This window comes from Helobdella robusta, assembly GCF_000326865.2.
Source record: "Helobdella robusta unplaced genomic scaffold HELROscaffold_17, whole genome shotgun sequence".
NCBI lineage: Eukaryota > Metazoa > Annelida > Clitellata > Rhynchobdellida > Glossiphoniidae > Helobdella > Helobdella robusta.
Window position 1 is genome coordinate 3,058,634 of NW_008703942.1, and position 20,981 is coordinate 3,079,614.

The window sequence follows — 20,981 nt, forward strand, 5'->3', positions numbered from 1 at the left end:
TCACAATTTATTTTACGCGAACCTCCGTTTTGTCGACCTGTTGTTGCGAAAATAATGATGAAAAAAAAGTTACCGAGAAATAATATTTTGCCGATATTCATCGCTCTGCTTCACCACAAATGTGCAACTTCATCGATGGACTGACAGACTGCATCTTACGAAATGAATTTCACAGAAATGACGAATCTCTTCAAAACTCAAAAACTCATACGTAGGCCTACGTCACTGTCATAAACGTGTTCCACTTCGGTTGATTATTTTTTGTTATGTATCAGAATGAATGTGACGTAAATGCTGCATTTGCTTCCAATAAAATGTATAACGGCCTCATAAAAATGCGATCGGGCGATTCTAGTTTAAATAAATTATGAATGAATGTTGGTTTGGGGGTGAATTTATTTAATATTTCAATGCTTTCCTGTTAATTTTAAAATATAATTACTAGAGTTAAATTCCTATACTGAAATTCCGGACCATATATTCCATCAGTCCGCAATCCAATTGAACGACAAACAAACAGTGAACTGAATGATAAATGTCTACGTTGTATAATAATTTTTTAATAAAAAAATTGAGCCTTCACTTCAGTTTCAATTTTGCGTTTCATACTCTATGACATCATCAACGGCTGGTGGGGCTGCTGGCGTGCGTTGAAGCGCTGGAAATCATACGTGCTCTCATCTCCCACTTGTCGCTGCATTTTTGCTCGGTGTTGACGTTTGATTCACGCACATGAGATGAGTAATTATACTCATGCATATTAAATATATGTATCTATATCATTCACTACTTCCATTAGTTTATTTTTCTTATTATTCTGAACTATATCATCTATTTTATGATCATGTATATTTTTTTCATAATATTGTTGTATTATATATAACCTTACAACATTTCAACAAATTGAACAATTTCCAAAAAATTCTAATAAGGAAAATTGAAAAGACAAATTTTAAATTGATTAATGCCAACAATTTGGTAGAATTCATACAATACTGTATAAAATATGGTCTCCTTCCAGCATATATGGTGGTAGGTGGTGGTTGGTGATATATATATATATATATATATATATATATATATATATGTGTGTGTGTGTGTGTGTGTGTGTGTGTGTGTGTGTGTGTGTGTACAGGCGTACATACATATATACGTAAGAACATATAAGTGTATGTATATAAATTATTTATTTTTATTTATATGAATGTCTGGCTACATCGACTGCAAGCATGTACAACATTCGGCAACAATTAAAAGTGATGTATCGTTCATTTCCATTGCTCCGCCAATTTGGAAGCACGTGAGACTGGTTCGCAATGTGCCTCTTTTTTGGGTACTCTGATAATTAGGAACAATGATTTATGTACTGGGTGAATAGCGCTGTTCCTGTTATATTATACGAAGAGTGAAAATAGCATATATGTAGATCTATGTATATGATGTATCTAGTGTATCTAGACAACGTGGAAGTTGGGAGTGGAACCTTTCTAGATCTACCACTGTATAAGCTTGCGCGTGCATGTATAATTTGCCTGTCGTGTGGTTTGAATGTATTTTTTGTTTCTTTTATTATTATTAAGGATGTTACAGCCTTTGTGGCATGAGAGTTTAAAGAAGCAATGAGTATGGAATGATGTTTCAGCAGTTCTGCGTTGACGAAGCTATTGAATTAATAACGAAATGATAAATTCGCACGCGCCATGAAATGTTTTTCCAGATTTCCAGCTTCGAAATTTACGCTCGTGTATAAAATCACAGGTACATTTTAATTGGTTAAGGTTTGAAAATTTAGAAGTTTGATTAATTAGTAATAATACTTATAATAATGAAACAATATAATAATAAAATCAGATACATATAATAACAATAATAAAGAAATAATAATAATAAAATTTAATTATTTATAACTTGGGAATCTTGTCCAGTAGAAACGGAATGATTTTGTTAAATTTTAAATTTTATAATTTTTGTTTGTGTCAGCAATAATAAATGTTGAAGTAGTTGTGGTTTTTATTCCATGTCATTCATTCATCATGGATAGATTTATTTCTCAAGAAATTATATTTCCAAAGAGCATTGATTTGAGTTGAGGCCATCTTGAAACATTCTCATGCACTCAGCTCAGTGATCGAAATATTTTTTTGTCATCATTCATGTGACGTCAGCTGTCTGCCTGACGAGAAAGCTAGTTAGATAGTAGGAAGATGTTTCGCCCTGGATCAAGTGCAAAAGAAATCTTCAATTGTTACATGCACCGTCACATCTTATTCCCATATCTTTCCATCATAATTTTCCGTCGTATCTGACAATCATATTTAACAATCACATCTTACTATCATATGTCACTATCTTTTGATATTTGCCAGCATTGTGTTTTTGCTTGCACAAAATTTCAGTGATTGATTGGAAGTTTAATAAACATACATTTTAAAAGTTACACTCCGAGACCGATGTAAGGAGTAACGGAATAGCGTACCATTTTAATAGGATCTACATCTGCTTCTGTAGCGTGCATAGGAGTTTCAATTATCGCCGATCTAATGAAAAGCATTGATAAGATGATAATTCAATTGCGTGCAGGCATACCGCGCCATACATCTCTGCTCGCACGCAAGGCCGAAGAATATTTGAGAAAGTTGGATTGTTATTTTCACGTCTGTGTGTTATTCATCCAAGCGTTATTGCATATCTTTTTCAGTTTATTTATTTATTTATTCATTCATTCATTTATTCATTCATTTATTTATTTATTCGTTCGTTCATCCATTCCTCATAATATACCCTCATCTACCTATCTACTCAACTGTAAAAGTAAAACAATCAAATGTGAGTTTTTCAAATTTTCCTAGTAAATTGAACCAAACAGTTGATGTAATGTAACGATGAAAAATGGCGAGCTGTTAGGATGAAACAGCAAATACCAAAAAACTGACAGGAACTTTGGAGTTAATTTGCCTGTCTGGACATAAACACACAATCCGGATGAAGCTGATAGTGAAACAATGGCAATATAAAAGAGAAGTAAGGAACAATATGAACCTTGGAACACAATCCGTCTGTCTCTCTGCCTGTCTGTATGCCTGTCTGAAGGCCTGTCTGTCTGTTGGCTCGTATTCATAAACTTCCAATAAACGAATGAAGTGATTGCATAAATAATTTATAAGTAATGAGAGGAGCACAAGACCATGAAGACGTACAAGTGTGTGTGTGTGCTTGTTGTCTCCTTCTCTCTCTTCTCTCTCTCTCTTTCTATGTATGTGTGTATGTATGCGTGTGTATGTGTTGCAACAAACGTTCACGATACTCGAGTTCTAGGCGCTTGATCGATTTATTAAACAAGTTTTCAATTTCTTTTAATTTTTGTTTGAAATAATTTAAAAACATTTTATCTTTTCTTTTTCATGTATATGCTTAAGGTAAACAAAAAGTATCGATTGAAAGATTTAAATAATTTCAACCTTTTGTTTTTGCACAATCAAAAAACAATGTCGAAAAACATTTGAAGATGTGGATTTGTTAAAAATGAAATCAGCGCTATATAAATATAAAAAGTGTGTTTGTAAAAATAGCTGGGTGATTCTCATTAAAAGTGATATGTGTCATTTGGAGATACCATAAAACAACAATAATTACATTAGATAACTGTAATTACATTAAATAACATTAATTACATTTAATAAATAATCTCTATCTCGAAGAAAATTAGTGGATGCTAATTGAAAATGGTATAAACACGCGCAAGTGATAATTCTAACACGTTCAAACAAATACATGAAAGTAACAATTTGAGGTTAATATTTTGAGTATAAAAAGTTATTGCTAGCATGTATATCAACATTTCAATAAGCAATCGGTACAAAAAGTCCATGAAAGTTTTAAAAGCTCATTTTAGATACGTAAAATATGTAGGAAAATTTTTATTAAAAATGATATAAATGTATATGAGAGGCTTACCGCATTTAATAATTTCATTTAAAAAGTTGTCCGCTTGATAAAAAAATGAATTAAATTAAAAAGAAACGATTCAATTGAGGATGGTAATTACTTTGTACTTGAGAGTTCTCTCGGGACGTTGGTTTCCAACTAAAATCGCACCAATGGAAAACTTTATAAAAACTGTCTAATCAAGCTCGAACAATCACATCCCTCCATCATTGCAAATGTTTTTAGTCACGCTTCGTTTTCTGTCAGTTTAAAGGTTTCAACTCTTTGTTTGTTTTTCTGTCTGTTTGTTTGTTTGTTTGATCGTTTGCTTGTTTGCGATTTTGTGCCTTGTTCGACATGATTGGGTTGAGTGGTAGTTGCAATTATGAAATGTTTGTTTATAAGCATATTTTAAAATCTTAATATACCTCTGACTACAAAATAAGGAAAGTATTTTCAATATAAAGATCACATTTTGCTGAACCAAAACATTCGTTATCAATTATTGCATTTAAATTTATAAAATAATACATAAAGAAGAAAACATTGACATAAAAAATTTTTTTTTACTTTCTCTAGTATTTCTAGTATGTATTTCTGGTTAATTTTAGCACTCTGATTTCAAATCAGTAAGCAATTTGTTTAAAACTTTAAACTCGTTTTAATGCGTCGATGAAAAGACACTGGTCCTGAACTTCATGTTAAAGACCGAGATGTGTCAGGATATTGTTGACATTATTACAATAGCAGATACTATTATCATCTGATCAAAAGTACTGCATAAGTTTACTTTACAGTATCTGTAGCGATAGTTGCATATTTTTGCACCAGGAACTATTATGCTCCATTGTTTTATTTGTGACCCAAGAAGCAACGATGCGTCATTTACATAAAAGGTTATCAGCCTTTTTCTTTGGAACGCAGTGGAAAAGGGCAAAACGGTTTTCAGATTTAAAATCAGCGTAAAAAATTATATATAAACATTTAATGTTTTGTAGGAAAGAAAAATTATGTATGTCAGTGAAATGAAAAGAAAGTTTCCTTTGCCTAAGCTCTCGAAGATCCTATGCAGAAGTCAACGCTTTTCCAACTCATACCATCCTCTGGGCACGGGTAGATAAAATGAAGAGGTAGGAAAAAATTTAGCATCCAGTGTTTTCCGAAAACCCAAAAAAAACTTTTATTCCATTGATTGATGTATTTGATAGCTCGGTTGATTGCGTAATGGAATTGTGAAGAATTGACCTCGTTTGTTTTATTTTCGCTGGTAATGATGCCAATGCCTCTTTCTTTCTCAAAAGGTGTCAGATTTGATAATATTAATTTCAGTTGTTCGATAAAAAATGTTCCGCATACGAATGAAAACCAAACTAATGAATAGAGAACGACAACCAGTCCAAGATCCATCAGAGTACACTTACCCCGAATCATCTTCACCACAGTCATCGGCAGTACAACATCTGAAAGACATCCAAAAATTCCGTTTTTTTCTAAGTCACTTTCAGTTTCACTTTTCTCTTCAATTTTATTTGAGCTTCCATTCCCGCCACAGCTATTGACATCAACGCAGTTTTCATTAGAAACGCATCTGGTGAACAAGTATAGTGCGGAATGAATCAAACAAAATGTGATTGCACAACAGGTCCAGAACAAGAAAACAACAAAATGTCGCTGATTGTTCAAGCCGATGCAGTTGGTAGCGAAGAAGCAGTGGTGATCTCTCTTCAGCACGCAGCATCGACACAACTTGCAGTGATGCGACCTCGGGGGCCTCACGATTCCACAATAATGACACGGCCTCCACGACCAATAATGATAAACTACGACTTTATTTCCATTTTTATTTGAGGTTGCGTCACAAGGCATCATCTGAATAGCTTCCGAGTAGTTGAGTTGTCTATTGCCGTTTAGAATGTGTGCATTGTAAGGGTGACCAGCGATAAAACTCTTATATTCTACATCATAACTTGTCATATCGACTATGACAGAATCTTGAATTTTCCCTGGATGTGACGTGCAATCAACATCGTTTACATTGTTCTGAAAATAGTGAGTTGGATATTTGTTGGCTATAATTTTTGACAATAATTTCTTTTTTATTAATAAATTCAGACATTCTTCTTTATTAAGTTGTTTTGGATCAGCATTGTTAAACCCCAAAGTTATTACATTAACGTCGTCACCTCTATTAATTAACCGATTAACCTCATCTGAATTATTTTTCAAGACTTCGTTCGATTTAATGAAGCAAAACTCTCCATCACTCAACGGCATTAGGATCATGGTATGGTGATCCCACTGCATTTTATTGCTACTGCCTACAGGACGAATCCCAGTTAACGGCAGAGTACAGTTTTCCGTGTTCTTCAAAGTAGAGGGCTTAGGTTTCATTTGGTCGAAATCGATTTCAAAGCCATCAATATCGTTCAAGTATAGATGTTTGTTATATTGCTGCTGGTAAGTCGGCCTATGCCGTGACGAGATCAACCGAATGCAGAACCAGTTGACTATCATCTGACATATAAAAAAGAAGCTCAGTATTTTTGCTGTCACCAGGCACCAATCGTCATCTTCCTTGTATATGACGGGTAGAACGTGGGACACACCACAGTAGAACGTCATTGAAATCGTCACCCAAAACCAGATGACTGCTATTTTGGGAGGAAATATTTCTAAAATGAAGTTCAAGATGCTTTTCAGACGTGTCATCATCCTGGAAAAAAATTTAAAAAAGATTTGTTGGCTTTGTTAGAAGCATGTTCATTTCGTCATAATGCTTTAAATAAACAAATGCATATTGTTGGCAGTTGGCACATATAAAGTGTATCAGTTCAGTGCGTCTGCCTGCTTATGTGTGCGTGTGTGGCGTGTGTGTGTGTGTGTGTGTGTGTGTGTGTGTGTGTGTGTGTGTGTGTGTGTGTGTGTGTGTGTATAAAGAGAAACAACTTTAATTTTATTTAGTTTAATTTTTTATAATGTTGATAGTTAATAATAAAAAGGGCATTCTTATTGAAAAGTCTAGTGCCTTTTGACTTGTTATCAATTTTGCGTGTTAAATACGTTGAAGACGGTGAAACTGCAAAGGAATGTATGTCTGTACCTGACTCTATGACTGCATGCATATATAATTACATTAGTATGTGTATTTATATGTATTTGTATATATTTAAATAAGTCTGACTGTTGTGTATGTGGATGCATGTTTTTCAAAGGTGGAACAGTGATCAATAACATTCAATTGTTGGCAAACATACATATTTACAGGCATGCGAGAATTACACATGCAAACGTATCTCTACATTTGTAATTAGACTCAAATAACGAAAATGTGATATATCTATTATTATATATGTGTGCGTGCGTGTGTGTGTGTGTGTGTGCGAGTTTGACTAAATAAGTTATTGTTTGGTGATGAAATTTTGTGTTTGAATCAGAAAAAAATGCGAGAACACTAATTTTTTAATCATGTAATGAATGGCTTTTGCAAAACTTTGATTTGAAGTAATTGATTAAACAACAAAACAAACAATCGCAAATACAAACCAAAAAAAATTATTTTCTCTCAAAGAACTATGAAAAAAAGTCATAGAGCTTGAATATGGCAATAAAATATTTTTAAATTACTAAAAATCTCATCCACACAAATCCGAACATAGCTATGCAAATGCATCGAGCCACGATCATCGGTTTTCAACAAATTATCGTCGGGGCGAGATAAAGATAAGTTGCAGCAGTGATTTAGATTATACCACTTAGGTCGTTTAAAAATATTTATGAAGATCCTCAAGCAAATAAGCAGCAACATATCGCAAGAAATTTAATAATGAAGCCACTATAAAAGTGGAATGTAGTAAATTTATGCCAGCGAGGTTGAGGGCGGACGTTGAATTTATCGAAGGAACGCAGTCACTCGCTCACGATTAATTTCAATCATGATATAACCAAAAAAGTAATCTCGTGAACGAATAACTTACAAAGATTCAAATCGATACATACATTCATAAATTAAATCATACACGTTTGCGCGAGTCCGTGCATTGTAAATGCATATAAATGAATGCGAACAAAAACGTAAAAGCAAACAATCATACACCTAAGCATGCGTATACACACAAACACGCGTACACACAAACACACATACAAACAAACACACATACAAGCATACATATAAACAAACGTAGATGTACAAAAGTATTTACTACAACAGCGATGGTTGGGTTTGCACGAAACAAGCAGACACGAGCGCACGGTACAAGTACATAGGCAGAAAGAAATCGTAAAAAATTCAATCAGATATTTCATTTCACAGTTTGTCAAGTTGAACATACAAGTATTCGCTGAGATAGACATTAGTACATGCACACACACGTGCACACGTACACACACACACACACACATATATATATATATTTAGAGAGAGAGAGAGAGAGAGAGAGAGAGAGAGAGACATTAGTAAATACATACATATGTACATACACACAGACAACACATATATATAGAGTGCGACATTAGTACATACATACACACGTACATACACAAAACACACACACATATATGGAAAGAGAGAGATGAAAAAGCGACAAGAGTTTTGTATAAGCTTTTTTTTTGTTTTTCAGTTTTCCATGAGCGTGGAAGGCAAACACACGCACGGATAGCACATATAGAATGTTTGTGTAATCCAATAAAAAGAGCCCTTATCGGCTTCGTTCAGTTTTTAATGCAAGTTCACTTAACTAACGTACTTAATAAAATGTGTCTATTTGTTGTTTATGTTCTCTGCGCGTTTGTCTTGTTTGTTTGTCTTGTTTGTTTGTCTAGGCCGTTTGTATGTTTGTGTTAGAATTGTTTGAATGTTTGCGCTGTTTATCTCTAGTGTTTGCTTGTTTGCATTGCTCATCTTATTGTTTACTAACTGATCTTATAGTTTTTTAGTTACTCTTTGTTGCTGGAAAATAAATAGTTACCGTAAGAAACGTACGTGTGTATGAGGTGAATATGTACGTGATTGCATTGCAGCAACTTTCAGTTCACTCACACACACATACACTCACACACACACACGCACACTCACTCACACACACACACTCACTCACACACACACACACACAACATGCATCAACTCATTCGAACTAACATTTCAAGCCAAACTAAAAGATTCTTGCACCGCTCAAACTCCAGAAATGCAAACCACTGGTGTACTGCAACATCTGTGAAACAACACAGCAACAACAAAACAGCAGCAGCAACACAAAAACAACAAACATCAAAAATAACAACACAACAGAAAAAACCGACGAATGCATCTTGAGCATCCATTAATAATCCTTCATCAGCAGCATCACATACAAATTCATACACAACACTCAACTCACACACTTGCATACAACGCAACATAAGCTAAACGTCGATAACCAATAAGAGCATCGGAAAATATGTCACGTTACTATCGATTAGGATCGGGTCAAAGTTCAAAAGGGATATAAATGAATGGCGTTTGACATTTGCCTCTTTTCTTACTCACTTTCTCGCTCTCTCTCTCTCTCTCCTGAATGTGGACTACGCAGGACTGCAAACACTGCTCCTCAAAATATGACCTCTTATAACTCCTCCCACTTTCATTTATATGCATACATTCATGTTCATACACATCCTCGTGATTTATAACGTTTTATATGAGTTGTTTACACATTGATTTGCTCAATTTCTACACATTAGTTGAATTGTTTGTTAAATTATTTCTGCAACGTTCTGCTGTCCGTCAGAGTCGCACCCAGCACCCACAAAGAACGAAATGTATTCAACATTTACAACTGCTGATGGAAACAAACAGAAAGAAAAAGAAAGATATAGAATTGAATGAATGATTGTACGGATGGATTGATGAATAAATAAATGAGCGGATGGTTAGTTGGTTGAATGGATCGACAGATGGATGGATAGCAGGATGGTTGGTTGGTTGAATGGACGGCTGATTGGATGGATAAACGGAGCAATAGTTGATGAATGAACGCGGGTCTTGCAAACCCATTCCATGCCATTCAGTTGTACGTTCATGCATTTCTCTTTCTTTACCTTTTTTCTATTGAGTTTATTTTTGCATGTGAGAATATTTTGCGTGCGTTTTGTTTGTGTGAACATAACTCTGCCTACGATCAAACATTTCAATACTTTACATTACTACTAAATCTCTTTTATTTCATTTAATGCAATTCTTACAATTCTCAATTTGCTATTTATTTAATTTCTTTGCTTCTTAATCTTCCGCATTTCAAAGCATCTATGCTTTCATTCATCCATCGGTAAGTTCAACCGCTCTCTCAACGGGTGGGTTGTTTTTTTTTGTTTGATCATGATTCGAGATCGGTATAATTCTTCAAAAAATGTTTGTTTACATTCTGCCAAATGCATAAGCGCTTATATTTTTTATTTTTATAAAATGCATGCGTTCATGCATGTGTTTGTATGTTTATATATATGCACATACATGTATGTATGTATGTATGTATGTGTTTGTTTGTTTGTGTGCATGTATTTGTGCAAACTCATTGGCGCTCGCGCGCACATACACACACAAGCATACACACAAACACACAAGCATACACACACACATACAATGCTATTATAAGCATTTGTATTTGAACGCACCAGTTTTCTGTTGCACCTCGATTACATAGGTGGCCACATTGTTCTCAATTAATTGTTCAAACATTTTATTAAAGATTTTCTTCTTAATTATTTTTTTTTCAAATTTTTAACATATAATTATAAGGTATTTGTACGTAAAAATGAACAAATATTGTTGTTAAAAATAATAAAAACAATAAGAACAACAACAATATTCAAATTTACCTTTTTTTCATATTTATATATTTTACTAGGTTCTTGGAAAGTTCTTTTTAAATAAATATTTTAATTATATTAATATCAATTTAATCAATAAAATCTCGCGTTAACTGGTTTAAATATTATTTTCTGCACTTTAATTAATTAATAAATTAAAAAATTATAATTCTTATTAAATTTATTGTTATTAGCAATTTTTTAAATACAAAGCCACAAAACCCAACATAAAATTAACGCGTCACGCCTCTAGACCGACTTAGGCCGACATTAGACCAACTTTAGACCGACTTTAAACCGACTTTAGACCAACAGCATCAAGTACATTTTTGCCTCCATCTCAAAACACACGCAACTTATATATACATCCATCGAACAACAATCTTCTATGAAACATATGTATATATATGTATATATATATATATACAATATATATATATATATATATATGCGTGTGTGTGTGTGTGCGTGTGTGCGTGTGTTTGTGTTTATGTATATGTGTATGTGTGCGTGATTACTATATGTATTGTGATGAATTTATGATAGTATTGAAATTACTCTTGAGCGAAAATTGAATGGTCTTTTTTATGAGAATAAATATTTGTTTGCGCGTTTGGAAGTGCGAGTTGAAATTGCGTTCGTTTACGGTGTAATCGATATATGCATTTGTGGGAGTGTAGGACGCGCGTCTACTTGCTCACGTGCGTATTTATCTTTTATTGCGTGTAGTTTTGCGTTCCTACAAGTGCCTGTATGTGCCAGCCTATTTTCCAGACATAAGCGTACATGTGGTTATATATGCTAATATGTGTACTAGAATGTTTATATTTTTTAGTTTTCGGTGAATATTCATTCATTTGTACGTTTGTTAATGTTTCTATAATCAATCACTTGCACATGTGTATGTGTGTGTGTATATTTTGTGACTATTGATGTCCGACTGTATGCTTTTGAATGTGCATAAGAATATCTGCATATATTCCTATCGTTATGTGTTGATTTATTTTCATGGCATGCTCCAACGAACTCATTAATTGACAAGTTGATCCGAGGTTAGTCAGGCTTTGTTTCATAAGAAAAAAGGAAGCTGCTTTGCGGTTGAAGAAAATGTGACAAAAAATAGAAAGAGAATAGGAGAGAGAAGATGTGAAAAATAAACGAGAGAGATGGAGATGGAGATAGAGAGAGAGAGAGAGAGAGAGAGAGAGAGAGAGAGAGAGAGAGAGAGAGAGAGAGAGAGAGAGAGAGAGAGAGAGAGAAAATTAATTCAGAGAAGGGAGAGAGGAGAAAATACTAACCAGTAGATTTTAGAAATATAGAGAGAAATATAGAGAAAAGAATAAAAAAATGTGCAAAGAAGTATTTATTGAATAATGGACAGATTTATAAAATTTGTTTAATTCTGAGTTTGAACGTACAGTCGTGGTAACTCAAGTGGCTCATGTTTATTAAACTTAAATTAAGAAAATAGTCGAAAAATGTTGCAGGATCTGCCGAGAAATGGATGGCCGGGATGGGAAAGTAGCGTTTAAATAAAGTAGATTAGTAGACGAATCAGATTTTTAAAGTAAGCACAGAAAGAAGATTCTTGCCTGCCTCCAACCAAATCACAAAGTTCAGGACGAGTAACCTTCTGAGTTACCTGGTCACATAATACGCTAAAAAGTATTACGTTAAAATATACATTATAAAAATGTCCATATAAAATCTATAAAACTTTTGAACGAATGATTTTTTTTAGGAAATAAAGTCATGGGATTACACGGGAGTAACGTTAAAAAACCATAAATTTCGCATAAATTATTTCATAAAAATTTAGGAAGTACTAAAACTTTTATGCCTTATTAAATATCATTTAAGTTATATAGAAAATAATTGAATAAATTAATTTTAATTAGGTTCATATTAATGCATATAGAATAAAACGCTGATGTAACGAATTGAATCGATTTTTGGAAAATTTTACGATACTTTTGAATCTTTTTTGTGTTGGCACCCCTTCGTCAAAATTTGTAAACATGGCCGATTTAGTAAATAAATGGATAAATAACTAAATTTGTGTATCATATCAATTATTGAATAGATTGATATGCAAGATAATAAAGCCATGCCAGGTAGTTTCATATTTAAATAATTTTATATCGAAATTTTTATATTTAAAACTGAAAGTTCCGGTTCGTGGCCACAGTATGGTGTAGGAGGCTAAGTTATGGATGCAGTTATCAGTTATTGAGTTATGTTATGCTATTCTTATTCTGTCAATTGTCAATGCGGTATTTACCCCTTCAAACTGAATTCTTTTCTTTCTCAGTCGCTGTTGCCTTCTTACAGGTACACAACAAAATTCGTTTTAGAAAGAAAATGTTATTATTCTGTCTGAAATATATATTTTGTTGATTACAAAGATTTTGTATGTAGGTAGAGTTTTTTTTATCAACGTTTTATGACCTCATTGTCTTAATTAAATCCTAAAAAACTCATGAGAAGACTCTAAACTAGGATTCACAAGCTTTAGTAGTAAAATTAATATTCAATCAATCTTTTTTGTTTTTGTACTTGTCCTTAAAATGGCTTAATTAAATTTAAATACTTATTCATTAACCATGGCATAGCCATGGCCAATAGTAGCCTAATTTTATTTTTAGTCAGTTGAACATTATTGGAGCTGGGATTGCAGAGATAGAGAAAAGAAGAATAGATAAGAAAGAGAGATAGAATTTGTCAATGTTTGTTGAGAAAACCCATGAAAATATATATATATGAAAATCATGAGATATCATTTCATAAATAATGTTTTATCTCTATTTCTTCATCACATTTTTCATTTCTGATTTACAGAACATACAGATACATTGACAGCAGAAGAGCAAGAAAACCTTATTCAAATTAGAAGAAAAAAGGCACAGATATTATTGGAGATTGAGGTATTGATTATTTTTAATATATCATAAATTGTTTGATAGTTTTTTTGGAAATTTATTTCAAAATTAATTTATTTTTATCTATTATTTTTATCTAAAATATTAGTAGTCACTTTCAAAACAAATTTATTATTAATAATTATTTTATTCACTTTTCTATGTAAATAACAATAAAATCATATTTTTTTGCCAGCAATTGAAAGATGAAATCGCTGATGTCGTATCTCAGATTGACAACTTGGAAGTGTTGTGCGATGAAAAGTAAATTAAATTTCTCACTTGCATGTTATGTTAATTTTTTTATTTTTATTTGAGGAAACTTATAAACAACTGCGCCAATTTCAGATGTTATGCTTCGCCTAAGATCAGTTGCTTTGGCAAAGACCATTTTCATTTTTTTTATCTAGTTGAAAGTTTTAAATTTTTATTTGAATCCAGCATAATATGCAGATCTTTTAGTATTGAAATATTGAAATAATTGGTGGCTTCTTCTACATACATTTTTTTCAAACTCCAAAAAATCATTTTTCAAATTATTTGAAACCATGGAGCTGATTTTGCTTGTTTCCTCATTTAGAGTAAGAAGTGATGTGATGTTTATATCTTGGTTCGTGTTATATAACGTGTTGCATGTCTAATCTTAATGTGACATGTAACATAGACCATGTATGACATATAGTATGTGCTATGTTCTGTAGAGGATTTTTTTCACCCTACATTGCACGAAAAATTTATAGGAGTAACCCAAGAAAGAAACATTTATCGACTGGTCGCAAGAAATTCAACATGGACCCCAAAAAAGTACTACCTTCTTTCTAAATAATTATTCTAATGATTTAATTTTCTTACGTAGTGATATCATTTAAGATATTGCAAACATATGATGGATGTAAGTTGATCAAGCTGTATGTGTACTGACTGTGTGTAGCGTACGTTATGTTGAACGATTTACAGGGTATAGAATACTTGATTGAACACGAGCTACTGCAGAACACAGCTGATGATGTGGCACAGTTTCTCTTCAAAGGTGAGGGACTCAACAAGACCGCCATCGGGGATTATCTCGGGGAGAAGTTAGATTTTTGTTATTGTGTGTTTTTTTAATCTTTTTTTTTTCATAAATTGTTCAATGCATTTTTCAAGAAATTTTTAAATAATTAAATAGTTTTACTTTGTAAATTTGTAATTATACGAAATTATTGTTAGTTTTATCAATCTGCCATGATGTCATGAACATTGGTTTTGAGTTATAGTTTAATATGAGAACACATTCGACCAGGAACGACTTCAACATCGATGTACTGAAGTCCTTTGTCAACCTGCATGAATTTTCTGACACGATACTTGTGCAGGCATTGAGGTTTGCTTCCAATATCTTTGCGATTTCTTATAATTCACTGATTTTGTTGATGAGGATGATGATGATGAGGAAGATGATGATGATAAGAATGATGATGATGATGATGATGGTTGTGATGGCGTTAGCGATGATAGTTAGGACATTAAATAAATAAATAATTAACATGCACACACACACACACCCACACACACACACACACACACACACACACACACACACACACACACACACACATGCCTGCACTAACATTCAAACGCATCCGCAGACAATTCCTATGGAGTTTTAGACTTCCTGGAGAGGCACAGAAAATAGACAGAATGATGGAATGTTTTGCCCAGAGGTACTGCGAACTCAATCCACAAGTCTTCAGCTGTACAGGTACATTCACATATGCATGCATGCTTGCATGTTTGTTTATACATCTGTGTGTGTGTGTGTGCATGTAAATGTATGTTTATATCTACGTATGCTATGCATGTCACTGTCAGTAATTGAGGTGTGTGTGTGTGTTTAGAGACCTTCTTATAATTTTATAAAATACTCACATAGACACCTGCTTCGTCCTGTCGTTCTCCATCATCATGCTGAACACGAGTCTGCACAACCCCAGTGTCAAGGAGAAGATGACGGTTGATCGGTTCATCACCATGAACAGGGGCATTGACAATGGCAAAGATTTACCTCAAGAACTTCTCGCAGTGAGTGAAGATAATGAAGCTGATGTATGTGATGGTGTACATGATTTTAGAAACGCTATCGTCAAAATCTTCACCATATTGTCATCATTTTCTCCAAACAGAATTTGTACGATAGCATCAAAAAAGAGCCCTTCAAAATCCCGGAAGACGATGGCAACGACCTTATGCACACTTTCTTCAACCCTGTTAAAGAAGGCTGGCTCTGGAAACAAGGTGACGATGACGACGTTGAAGATGATGGTGGTAGATGTGATATTGAATACGATAGTGATGATGTTGATGATGGCGTTAATGATAATAATAGTCCTAATGATAACAACAGCGTATGACGACTACCATGAGTGCAGTTCACGTTGGTGATGATGGCCGAAATGTTGATGACGCCAGTTATTATGCTTAGGATAATGAAAAGTTAGGGGGTAACGATCTATCAGTGGTTATATGATGATGGTTATATGATGATGGTTATAATGGTACTGCCATCAGAGGTCAATGAATCTTGACATTATAGATGGCATTTGAGTTTATTCACCTATTCAGTTAGGGAGTTATTCAGCTGGTTCAAGATTAATGGTAATAAAAAAATTATAATAATATTATTACCCTAAGAGGTATGTAATTAAATACTTGCATATCATATAGTTCGTGCGTGTGTGTGCGTGTGCGTGTTTGTGTGCGTGTGTGAAAAAAAAATATTAGTAATATATTTCCGGATAATTTAGTAACGCCAATCGCATTAAACATAATATTAATTGCTCTTCTGTGACCATAATAATAATCGTGATGATGGCGATTTGTGGTAATGATAATAATAATAACTATAATAAAAATAAATAAATTAATAATATTAAATTAATAAAAGGTTACTTCACGTTAAGAGTTACAGATTATCTAGTTAGTTACATCCTCAACGCCATTCATCAACCACGTGCTAAGCCAACTGTAATGTGATAATAATTAGATAATATATATATATAGGTATACATATAATAATAATAATATATAATTATAATTACATAGGACTGCATAGTGTGTGACCATGAGATTTTTTTGTCGCCAAGGTTCTACTTAATTCTAATTCTCTAACTACTAAAACTATTTCCATATAAATGATGATTTCAGGCTTAAGTATTATGATCTGGATGGATGGATATTTGAGTTATAATCAAATATTGCAGCTAATTATTCATTTCATTGAGTAGGTTTGGGGTGTCAAACTATACTTCAAAATTAATGCAGACATGAATGAATGCATAACGCTTATATTTAAAAGGGAGTAATTTGGCCATCGGGGACGTTTACATAAGGGTGATGTTTCATAAATGACGTCAGTATAACTGCGTTTTTACCATTTTGCTGCTGCTGATGAGGATGATGATGTTAATCTTCCATCCCTCCCCATCTCAACCTCTCAGCGTGTTTGATTTCTTAATTTTTTCTTCTTATTTCATTCCTGCTTACTCATTCACTTATACATTACTCTTTGTCTTTATCAGTGTCATCTCCTCTTATATTCCAATTTTTTCTAAATGATATTTCAGTTAAAGTTAAACATCAGTGATGCCATAGGTGTTCATTTTTCTCTCAGCTTGAGTTTTTTTTATCTATTTAAAACAATATCAATACATCCAAGGCATTTACAAATATGTTATTAATTTTTATTGTATTATTTATTTAAAATCTCTTTTTTTCTGTTCATCCATTTGTCGGTTCGTTGATAGGAGCTTCAAAACTCAGTGAGTCCATGCATGAATGTGATATTGCTTGGTAACTAATGCCTGGTGTTTTTGTGGTTTGCATTGTTTGCACTATTATAATTAAGTTTATTTTATTTTATTTATTTATTTGTTTGTCTGTTTGTTTATTCTTTTGTTGGTTATCAAAGCCAGCCAGCATGCACGCATGCATGTGCATGAGTAGATGTGTGTGTGTGTCTGTGTGTGTGCACGTGCTGTGTGTGTAATTAGTTTCAAATGAAATTAGTTAAATGTTGAGGGTTCACTCTTCTTAGTGATTTCACACGTTTTCCGTTAATTGCCTTACACAAATGCTGGGTGTTAATTGTTGGTTCACTAATTGTAGTTGTGTAGTAGTTGTTTGTTACTAATTTTTTGGATAGTGTCAATAGTATTTTTTTTTACTACAAATGTATAGAGCGGTAGTAATAATACTAATAATGACGATGGTGATGTTATCATAGAATGAAATGGCTTAGAATTGAAAGGTCATCACTGAAATATCAGTTAATTGTTTTACAGCAGTCTGTGTGGCTAATAATAATATAATCAGGATTTTACTTTTAACATGTACGTTATTTAACTTTGTTCGTTTTTTTCATTTAATCCTTGCATATGATTAATTTTTTTGTTCTCACATTTTATCACCACATATATGTGCTGGTTGTCATCGTCACTGATGTCATTATTTAAAAGCCTGTTCATGTAGTTGGTTGTCATCGTCATCTTCATCATCGTCGTCATCGTCGCAGTTATCACCTGCATGTTCACTAGAATGCTCACCATCCACGCCCCACCACATCTCATTAGTTATTTAAAATTCATCCGTTGGTCATGCTCATCTCATATCTGATGGTGGTATTCTTGCAATTATTATCACCAGCTGATTTGGGTCATTTTATTTGTAGTATTGTTGTTGCCAGCTTGTGTCATCATTGCCCTTATAGAACTTTTTTCCAATTTATCATTATTCTTATCAGCTGGCGGCTAATGCTATGACAGTTATTATTTTTATTTTTATCATCATTTCTGCTGTCGACCCCGTTATCAGTGCCGTTTTTTATCACCATTGCTAATTTATATATATATATATATATATATATATATATATATATATATATATATATATATATATATATATAAGATATATATATGCGAATGCTTTATTTTTGAGTTTGCCGTCTGCACTTTGCTATGCTAGCTTGCTAGGTACAGCATGAAATATGTTTGCTTGTTGGTTCGGCTGCTACCGATGCTATGTAGGAGGGAATGGTAATGAGGATAATGGCGGTCTGTGTTTCTGCCATTGATTGATGTCATTATTGTCGTCGTTTTCACTATTTTGCTTGCAAATACTGTATGCAGTTTGGGTTTTATTTTGTTGGATTTAGTTTAAAGAGTTGGACACTTACCGCCGATCACATCGGTTTTTTTCATCAATTTTCGTCGTCTGAGGCTCTTACCATCACCACATCACCACAATCTTCAACCTTTTTTTAAATAGTATCATCATCGTCGTCCTCGCTATCACTGTTATTATTATGACTGTTGTCAAAGATTTATCATCATCATCATTCTCACTAATTACAATCATCAATCATCATCTCTACTTTGTTCATCATCATTGTAAAAATTAGTTTTAAATTCTCTAATCCATAAACATCTTCCACCCAAGTGTTCCTAGTCGTCAGTGTTTTAATTTTTCCATTGGTTTAATCATAATTGTTAGGATTTTACTCTGAGATTGTTATCTTTTTCCTTATTATCACTTATTGTTGTCAGCGTTGACATCTGCACCACATCATCATTTAAATCGTCATTTCCTTATATTATATCACATATTATTGTTGTTGTCGTTGCTGCTGCTGTTGTTGTTGTCGTCGTTGTTGTTGTTGTCGTCGTTGTTGTTGTTGTTGTCGTTGTTCGTTGTTGTTGTAGTTACACATTTACGTTTTTTTAACTCTAACATTCTTTTTACCATACGTTCGGGATGTTTGCACATTTACTCTGTAGAATTTAAGTTTATTTTGTATTCATACATTTTCATTATTTATTTTATTTGTTTTAATTTCATTCAATTCATTTTTATAAATAAATAACTTATTAACTTATTAATTAATTAAATTAATTAATAATCAAATTAGTTCAATTTCGATTTCCATTCACCAGGTGGAAGGTACAAGTCATGGAAAAGACGCTGGTTCATATTGAATGACAACTGCCTCTACTACTTCCAATACACTACTGTTAGTTAGTAGTAATAGTAGTAGTAGTAGTAGTAGTAGTAGTAGTAGTAGTAGTAGTAGTAGTAGTAGTAGTAGTAGTAGTAGTAGTAGTAGTAGTAGTAGTAGTGGTAGTAGCAGTAGTAGCAGTAGTAGTAGTAGCAGTAGCAGTAGCAGTAGTAGTAGTAGTAGTAGTGGTAGTAGCAGTAGTAGTAGTAGTAGTGGTAGTAGCAGTAGTAGAAGCAGCATCAGTAACAGTAGTGTGGCAGTTAGTTGGTGTAATGTTAGTAATGATCATGATAGCGGTAGTAGTTTTAGCTGTGGCGATGGGTGTAGTAGCTATTGTATTAGTACTAATTGTCCTAGTTTTATAACTTTTGTGGAAGTTAGTTCAATACGAACGTTTTAACGATTTTCATTAAAAGGACAAAGAACCAAAAGGTATCATTCCTCTTGAGAGGGTACAAGTTCGAGACGTGATGGACAAGGGCAAGACCCACTGTTTCGAGTTGTACTCAACCAGTAATGACGTCATCAAGGCGTGCAAGACTGATGCTGAAGGAAAAGTTATTGAAGGTTCAGTTGCTGTTGTGTGTATGTATGTTTTTGCGTTTGGCTGGTTTTGACTCACTGTTAGTGTGTGTGTATGTGTATATATATGTATATATATATGTATGTATATATATATATATATATATATATATATATATATATGTGTGTCTGTGTGTGTGTGTGTGTGTGTGTGTGTGTGTGTGTGTGTGTGTGTGTGTGCGTGGTTTGTGACTGACATTTGTTAACAATTAACAATGACATTAAAAATATAAAAACGACATTGTACAGGCAAGCACAATGTTTACCGTATGTCAGCTTCAACTGGAGAGGAAAAGGCTGAATGGGTAAATGCAATCAAGTTAGTATATCATTCATTCAATCAATTAATCAATCAATTAATCAATTAGTTAATCAATTAGTTAATCAATTAAATAATCGATTAATTAACCTACTGATAACTTAAACCATTTTTACTTCGCACTGCTTAGGAATTTGTATTGTACGGTTGTATTTATATTTTTAGAAAATGAACTATTAAACTTTTAATCTTTATGGAAAAAATTAACTCGGACTGCGGCCGTAACTTAATAAACATGTCATGTCTTTTTTATTTATCTGTCTGTCTGTCTGTTTGTGTCTGCTCATTTTAAATACCATATTTTGCCAGATTTTAAAATTCTCAAGGTATAAGTAAATATGTAAATTGATTAAAGGGTTGAAAAAAACAA

The 20,981-nt window shown here is 33.1% G+C and overlaps 2 protein-coding genes across 2 annotated transcripts; one reads left to right on the plus strand and one right to left on the minus strand.

Annotated features, from left to right (window-relative positions):
• Window positions 1–4,971: 4,971 nt before the first annotated feature.
• On the minus strand, window positions 4,972–5,790 carry HELRODRAFT_75983 (hypothetical protein; the record flags this gene model as incomplete). Its single annotated transcript, XM_009016142.1, has 2 exons — window positions 4,972–5,384; window positions 5,475–5,790. 2 exons carry the CDS (start codon window positions 5,788–5,790, stop codon window positions 4,972–4,974), a joined length of 729 nt encoding a protein of 242 aa, XP_009014390.1.
• A 7,826-nt stretch (window positions 5,791–13,616) lies between these two features.
• On the plus strand, window positions 13,617–20,660 carry HELRODRAFT_76119 (hypothetical protein; the record flags this gene model as incomplete). Its single annotated transcript, XM_009016143.1, has 11 exons — window positions 13,617–13,688; window positions 13,879–13,946; window positions 14,423–14,486; window positions 14,640–14,758; window positions 14,965–15,045; window positions 15,311–15,423; window positions 15,595–15,743; window positions 15,845–15,956; window positions 19,649–19,725; window positions 20,127–20,282; window positions 20,547–20,660. Coding segments are annotated over 11 exons (1,125 nt in total), but the record flags the coding sequence as incomplete, so codon positions are not given.
• Window positions 20,661–20,981: the final 321 nt, after the last annotated feature.